This window comes from Odocoileus virginianus, chromosome 17, assembly GCF_023699985.2.
Source record: "Odocoileus virginianus isolate 20LAN1187 ecotype Illinois chromosome 17, Ovbor_1.2, whole genome shotgun sequence".
In the NCBI taxonomy this organism is placed as follows: domain Eukaryota; kingdom Metazoa; phylum Chordata; class Mammalia; order Artiodactyla; family Cervidae; genus Odocoileus; species Odocoileus virginianus.
The window spans coordinates 40968466-40976182 of NC_069690.1; the positions used below are offsets into that span (position 1 = coordinate 40968466).

General features: G+C 58.8%; 1 protein-coding gene across 3 annotated transcripts; it reads left to right on the forward strand.

Moving 5' to 3' along the window:
• Positions 1-728: 728 nt before the first annotated feature.
• Positions 729-7717, forward strand: LOC110133790 (keratin, type I cytoskeletal 42). Of its 3 annotated transcripts, none has more exons than XM_070479510.1 (8): positions 729-1037; positions 3368-3450; positions 3576-3732; positions 4876-5037; positions 5586-5711; positions 5926-6146; positions 7028-7042; positions 7516-7717. In XM_070479510.1, exons 1-8 carry the CDS (start codon positions 729-731, stop codon positions 7619-7621), a joined length of 1179 nt encoding a protein of 392 aa, XP_070335611.1. In that variant the 3' UTR covers positions 7622-7717. The 3 variants fall into 3 exon arrangements, with proteins under 3 accessions (XP_070335611.1, XP_070335609.1, XP_070335610.1); XM_070479508.1 differs by lacking the exon at positions 7028-7042 and adding an exon at positions 7334-7401 and having other exon boundaries at positions 7524-7717; XM_070479509.1 differs by lacking the exon at positions 7028-7042 and adding an exon at positions 7352-7401 and having other exon boundaries at positions 7524-7717.

Below are 7717 nucleotides of genomic sequence, written 5' to 3' on the forward strand. Positions count from 1 at the left end.
TGGGTCTCCCGCATAGGCTGGAAGTAATCCCAGGAGAGCTGGGGGCTCCCCTAGGTCAGAGGCTGACTCGCTCCCCCTGTAAGGAGTGGGGGAGGGTGTCCCCCTGGATCTCTCCACCCTCTCCCTGGAATCCAAGAATGCTGGGTGGGGGGCCAGAGCAGCCCTAGGCTCCGGGCCTGTGGAGCCTTGTCCCAGGCCCTTTCTGGCTCCCAGGGTTGGGTTCTCCGGACTCCCCCAAGAATGAGCTCAGCCGCCTAATTGCGGTTGAGGATGCAGGATCACCCTACCCCCAGGGCTGCGGCTCCAACACCACCTTTGTTTCTAATAGACAATGGCGGCTAAGAGGCCATCGTGCCCAGGCCAGGCTTGGGCAGGGGAGGGGGCCTGGGGACGCACTCAGGGTGTCCAGCTTGAGCCCCAGGCCCTAGGCGGCTTGTACAGAAGCAAATTACACAGCTGGGGTTTTGGCTCCAACTTCAAGGGCCAGGGGACCAGCCCCCCGTTAGCCTGGTTATAAAGGGCTGCCCGGGGTCTCTGTCCAGACCAGACCCTGCGCTTGACCTGTGGACGTCATGGCCGCCACCACCAGCAGCATCCGCCAGTTTTCCACCTCCGGCTCTGTCAAGGGCCTGTGTATCCCCAGCGGGGGTTTCTCTCGGATGTCTTCCATCCGTGTTGGGGGTGCTTGCCGGGCCCCCAGCCTCCTGGGAGTCGGCAGCTCCGGCAATATGTCCATGTCCTCGTCCCGCTTCTCCATGGGCTTGGGGGGCAGCTATGGTGGGGGCTACACCTGCAACCTGGGCGGGGGCTTCGGCTCCAGCTTTGGCATGGCTGACAACTTGCTGGGAGGCAGTGAGAAGGAGACCATGCAGAACCTCAACGACCGCCTGGCCTCCTACCTGGACAAGGTGCGCGCCCTGGAGGAGGCCAATGCTGACCTGGAGGTGAAGATCCACGACTGGTACAAGAAGCAGGGACCCGGGCCCACCCGAGACTACAGCCACTACTTCAAGACCATCGAGGAGCTTCGGAGCAAGGTGGGCACTCCCTGCCCTCTGTCCTCAGTATCTACTTCCGACTCATGTATCCTAACTTTGGACCTTTGCCAACATGTCTCCTCCAGCCTAGGTTTCCATCATTCATCCATTCGTTCACTCATCCTCTCACTTGCCCTGGAACCCAGATCTGGTCCCCAGGCCTGGAGGGCATCCCACGAAGGGAGGCTGTTTGGAGTTCCTTCTTCCTGGGGGAGGGTATTTGGTGTGGGTGATGGAGGCATGGTCAGGGAAGTCTTCAAAACCTTGAGGGCAGCAGAAGACATTCCAGGTATAGAGATCAGTGTGGACAAAGGCATAGAAGTGGGAACGAGTTTGGTGTGGTTGCTGGGAGATGAGGCTGGAAGTCTCCTTCTCACTATTCCATTCCCCTCTGAGTTTGCTTCCCTGCTACCTGCCTCACCTCCTCCAGGCAGTCCTCCTGGATGGATGGCACTTGCCTTTTGTCCTCAGATCTTGGGGTCCTTTCTGTACTTTGAGATTCAGTCTATACTGTGTTCATTGTGGTGATTTCACTGAGTTTGACATATTCTCCCAGCTGTTTTCGTTGTGGGTCTTCCTCATTCCTTCCACGATGTTCATGCCGGGGTTCCCTAAGGGCAGATGCTGTCTCTCCTTGCAGAGTTCTCGGAGCGGGGCGGGGCGGTCCCTGAGAAAAGGAGCTGTGTCTTCCTACTAAGACTGGAAGCTCTCAAGGAGAGAAATTTCTCTAACTTAGTCTGATGGAAGAGGCAGCACACACACTGTGATCTGATCTCTCTGAACTCATGACCTTGGCATTCTGTAAATGTCGCACCTGGGTCTTTTGCACAAACCTTCTCGCTGGAAGGACCTAAAGGGCTGCAGTTTCCAGAGGCAGGAGAGAGGTCAAAGAGGTTTAAGAGCCAGGCTTGGGGAGAGCTAGGCTGGGGGCTGGCTGGCCTGGGCTCAGCCCGCTCTGTTTCCTGGTGGAGAACCAGGCCTGTGGCCCTGTGAGGGGCTTTGCCTGCTCCTGCCAGGGACCCAGGCCAGGAAGGGAACTCCTGCAGTTGCCCCCTGGAAGCCGCACCGATGGGAGTGCCAGGTCAGATACCGGCCTTGGTCTGGGCAGCGGGGAACCCAGGGGAGCCCTGGTGAGTCAGTGTTCCCGAGCTCTGGGGTCAGCCAGCTCCTCACCGCCAGACCCCAGCGCGCCGCGCACCAGGCCGCTGAGTCACTGCCCCTCGGCGGTTTTCACCACCACCGCCTCGCTGGGCCCCATCAGCCTCCAGACCGGGAGGTGGGAGGTGGGGCAGGTCTGCAGGCTGCAGATGGGCCCACTGAGGCCCTGGGGCCAGTTCAAACTGGCTCTTGGGTTCAGTCTGGAAACGGAGCCTGACCCAGAGAGTCTTTACAGAACTTAGGGCCTCGAGTGGGCTCTGAGGTCCAGGCTGAGTTTCCTGGGGCTGCCCCCTCTTAGAGCTTGTACACGTCAACCCTCAGTCTTAAAAAAAAACTCCAAAGTCTACCCAGCTCATCTGCCAAGACTTCCTCTCTGCTTCCTCCAGGCAGCGTGCAGGCCTCGCCCTCCCCCTTCCCCACGGCCCTTGAAGGGAGCCTCTCAGGTGTTTCTCACAACAATAATGACAGCGGCAGTAATAATAATGAACCCACTGCTCCTTCCGGAGCCTCTCCCTTTCCCTGTGGTCGTTTGAACCTCCCGATGACCCTGTGGGAAAAGAAAACCTTGGCCTAAGGTTTGATGTGGGACCCATCATAGCTTTAATAACCATTTCATTAATTGTTTAATTAAATTAATGTTTCCTGGGGGCTGACTCTGGGCCAGGCACTGTGCCCAGGTCTGGGGATTCCAAACAGAATGAGACACACGTGAGACCAGGCCATGTTCCTCTGGAGCACAGAGACCAGTGGAAGAGAAGAAAAATACACATAAAAAAGTCATGGAAAAAACTGCACTTGTGAGAAGTACCATGTGAGAGAGATGGGCCGAGGGGAGGAATGATGGGGAGCAAGGACTCAGACAGGGAATGGAAGAGGGCTTCCTGGAGGAGGTGGCAACTGAGCCCAGAGGTGAGTTTAGTTGGGGAAGATGCAGTGAGATCCAGGCAGCTTGGCAGTGACTCCCATGGTGTGAGAGGGTTGCATATGGGTCTTTCTACTGGCATCATGGTATCCATACCTGGGTATCATGCCCTGTCTCCTTGTGAGGAGACCACAGGGGCCCTCACCTCCCTCACTCCAGCTCACTATCCAAAGGGTTGTCAGAGGGGTGTTGCGAGGCCTTCCCAGGGCTGCCAAGGGTGCTTGCTCACCAGCCCCACCATGTTCCCCAGATCGTGGCGGCCACCATTGACAACGCCAACTTGGTGCTGCAGATCGATAATGCCCACCTGGCAGCTGATGATTTCCGCACCAAGTGAGTCGGGGCTTCCCAGGTGGCTCAGGGGTCTGGTGCGGTCTAGCTCTGCACCCCACAGAGCTCTCCGTGTGTATGAGGGTGTCCTCGGGGCACTCCATGCCTCATGCTTCCCCTCGTTGCAGGTATGAGACGGAACTGAATCTGCGCATGAGCGTGGAGGCTGACATCAACGGCCTACGCAGGGTGCTGGATGAGTTGACCCTGGCCAGAGCCGACCTGGAGATGCAGATTGAGAACCTCAAGGAGGAGCTGGCCTACCTCCGGAAGAACCATGAGGAGGTGAGGCCGGCTCAGGGATGGAGGAGAGACTTGGCTGGGAACAGGCAAGGCTGGGCTCCCCACATCTTCCTGGGCCAAGACCACGCTCTCCGTCCAATTCCTGTCTCTGATGTGTTCCTGGCTCTGACCCTGGGAGACCCTCAGAGGGCCCTGGTTGAAGCCTGGAGGGTCCTCTCTCTGGAAAGATACTTCCCTATTGCTCGAGGCACAGGCTGCTATGTGGTGGCAGTTAACTATCTAATGGGCCAATCGGTCTAAGAACACACCGGCTAATTATTATGATTAATTGTAATAGTGATAGTCATAACAACAGGGAACATCTGCCCAGCGCATTCCAAGTGATTCACAGCAATTATCTCAGCTGATATGGACAGCATCACTGCGAGAAAGGAGCCAGTTCCTCCCTTTGCCAGCGAGGGGACTGAGGCTCAGAGAGGTTAAGGAATTTATCCAAGGCTGCACGGGGGTGGGTCTTCCCTCCAGTCTGCCTGAGCCATGTCTGCACCAGCTCTGACGCCACCATTCTGACACTTCTCCCACCTTCTAGGGACCCCAAGGCTTAACCCAAGTGTAGGGATCCAAGACCCTGCAGGGGGACTGATGAGCCTTGTGGCTTCCTTCTCACCAGACCTCTGGGGTGGCCTGAGCTGAGAGAGCCTAATGCCCGAACGGCAGGAGTTCATCAAGTGGTTCTGCTTGATTTTGAGGCTGGTTTTGGGGATGCATCCCTGAGCAGATTCACATTTCCTAGTGAGGCCTGACTTCCCCAGTAGCAGCAAGGGGCTGCTTTCCTGTGCTTGTGCTGCGTGGCTGGTGATAGGGGCCCGAAGTGAGGGGTCAGGGCAGCGAGTGAGGTTGTCCTGGCTCATCCCCCAGCGTAACCAGGAGCTGCCTTCTCTCCTGCCCCAGCACCCACTGGGACTGGGTGAAGTCCACCCTCCAAGTGTGTGTTGGGGGAGATTGTTGACATCCACAGCCATGCGCGTTTGAGACATGACCACATCCATCTCCACCTTCAGGGTGAGGAGCTGTTGGCCTGTCTGTGTCTGTCCTCTGTGATCATCTCTCCCAGAATGAGAAGGCAGCCCCAGGCACTCTCCCCAGGATGGCCCTGAGTGAGCTCCTCTATCCCTCTCTGCCCAGGAGATGAATGCCCTGCGAGGCCAGGTGGGCGGGGACGTCAACGTGGAGATGGACGCCGCCCCCGGCGTGGACCTGAGCCGCATCCTGAACGAGATGCGCGACCAGTATGAGAAGATGGCGGAGAAGAACCGCAAGGATGCCGAGGACTGGTTCTTCAGCAAGGTGGGCGGCCTGCGTGAGCAGGTGTGCACACGGGTGTGCGCAGTGCTTTGTGCTGGGTACTGCCTGGAAAACTTGCAGATGTGGATTCCCAGCTGGAAGGACCTTTGGAAGCCAGTTGGGACCAAACCATCACGTTCAGGGGGAGACTATGAGGCTCAGAGAGGCCTCAAGCTCACATAGCCCTTTACGGGGGCCAGGGGAGCAGAGCCAGATCTCCCGACCCCACCAGACAACCCCCACCCAACCCCCAGCCTGGGAATTCGTAGGTAGGTGTGTATTTGGATGCAGACTCCTATGCCCCCAGTAAGAACAACACCCAGAGCAAAGGCCAGGGCCTGCCCTTACGTGCGCCTGCAACCCAGTAAGGAAGCAGCAGAGGACCGCAGGACAAGATGAATCCTGCAAGCGCCAGTGTGTACCAGCGAGCCTGAGGCCCTCTAGGGCCAGGGAAGGGCGGGTCTGGGAGGTCAGGGCTTGGGGGTGGCCCCTGCCCTCTGCCTCACCTCTGCCAGCCTCCTCAAGCCCCAGGGGCCCATCCTGCCTTCCAGACGGAGGAGCTGAACCGCGAGGTGGCCACCAACACCGAGGCCCTGCAGAGCAGCCGCACGGAGATCACAGAGCTGCGCCGCACGGTCCAGAACCTGGAGATTGAGCTTCAGTCCCAGCTCAGCATGGTAGGGCCGCCGTCCCCTCCCTGCCCTGTGCCCACTGCTCCAGGGTGGGCCCCGCCTCCTGGACCCCCGCTGGGAGAACCAGAGGCTCCCTGCCCGCTCTGCCATGCTGGCAGCACCCACAGGCCTGCACCACCTGGGGACCCACTTCTGGAGGCTCCGTCGTGGGGAAGGGCCCCAGCTTGGTTTCCCCAGTCACCTACACCTCGACCCCCAGAAAGCGTCGCTGGAGGGCAGCCTGGTGGAGACCGAGGCACGCTATGGAGCCCAGCTGACCCAGCTGCAGGGGCTCATCAGCAGCATCGAGGCTCAGCTGAGCGAGCTCCGCTGTGACATGGAGCGGCAGAACCACGAGTACCAAGTGCTGCTGGACGTGAAGACCCGGCTGGAGCAGGAGATCACTACCTACCGCCGCCTGCTGGAGGGCGAGGACGCCCAGTGAGTGGAGGGCACCCCGCACCTGCTCAGTGGGCTGGAGTGGCTTCACCCAGGAGGGATAGGGCCAGCTGAGGCAGGAGGAGGTGTGGAGGCTTGCGGGAGACGAAGCAGAGAACACTGGCTGGGGTCCCACTAGATGGTATAGGCTCTGGGGAGCCAACAGGGCGCTTTTGTGTAGAGAGAAGTATGGTTGTCAAGACTTCTTAGAACAGTCACTTTGGCTACAGAGAGAGAAATGTGTCTGAGGGGACAGGGTGGGGTCAGGGAGACCTGTCAGAAAACTGGAGCAGGGAGTAAGGCCAGGGAAAGTGTTAGTCACTCAGTCAGGTCCAGACTCTTTGTGACTCCATGGACTATAGCCCTCCAGGCTCCTCTGGCCATGGAATTCTCCAGGCAAAAATCCTGGAGTGGGTGGCCATGCCCTCCTCTAGGGCATCTTCCCGACCCAGGGATCGAACCCAGGTTTCCTGCGTTGCAGGCAGATTCTTTACCGTCTGAGTCACCAGGGAAGAAGACCTGCTATAAGGCAGGTGGAGGACAGGGGAGGGGAGGTGGTGCACTCAGAGGATGTGTTACAGCTAAAAACAGCAGGGCTGGATGCCTGAACACGGGGGTGAGCGTGGCTTGTAGGCGGAACTCAATAAATGTTTGAGTAAGTGCATGAAGAAACGGGTAACAATGACCCTGGGTTTCTGGTTCCAGTGACTGTATGGATGGTGATCCCATTGTCCAGGATGGGTGGCGCTCTGGTTTGGAGTTGGGAGGGTGCTCAGGCCCTGGTGTAAAGGGGCCATGGATATCCTGGAGTCTCCATGCTCAGACACTCATTCCAGCGTTTTGCTCTGTGACCATGGCCAAGTCCATCTGTAGTCTAACCACAGTCTCTCCTCTTTCAATGAAGTTTATTTGTTGGGCCCTTCAGGATATGGAAAAAAAAACACTCGCTCAGCTTCTCCTTGTAAATCCCTGGTTGGCAGCACAGTGCCTCTGGGCCTCCTGTTGGGGTATCCGCTTTCTTTATTCCTGCCCACTGGGCCTGTCCCTCTGACCCCATGGTTGCCATTCTCTTCTGCGTACTCCCCGCTGTGATTTCTCTCCGGTTTCCTGGGACCTCTTTCCCCTCAGCCTCCCCAGCTGCTCCTGCTCCCAGGGGGCTGGACTCCCCACCGGCACCCCTGGGCTGACAGCTCCCCCTCTTCCTGCAGCCTGTCCACCCAGTATTCCTCCTCCCTGGTCTCACAGCCCAGCCGGGAAGGTAAGAGCCTGCCCCGTCCTGCCCAGGGCGGGTGGGGAGAGGCTGAGGCCCCTTCTGTGTGGGGGGCTCAGGGAGGGCCTCAGCCTGAGGTTCTGTGTGTATCCTTCCCCCTCCGCCTGCAGGCACGGTGACCACCCGCCAGGTGCGGACCATTATGGAGGAAGTCCAGGACGGCAAGGTGGTCTCCTCCCGCGAGCAGGTCCACCGCTCCACCCACTGAGGCCCCTTTCCACCTGCAACAGCCCAGCCTCCAGGGCCCAGGGGCAGCCATTGCCTCCAGCTCCCAGCATGCTACTGCCGCGCCCCGAGAGCCCGT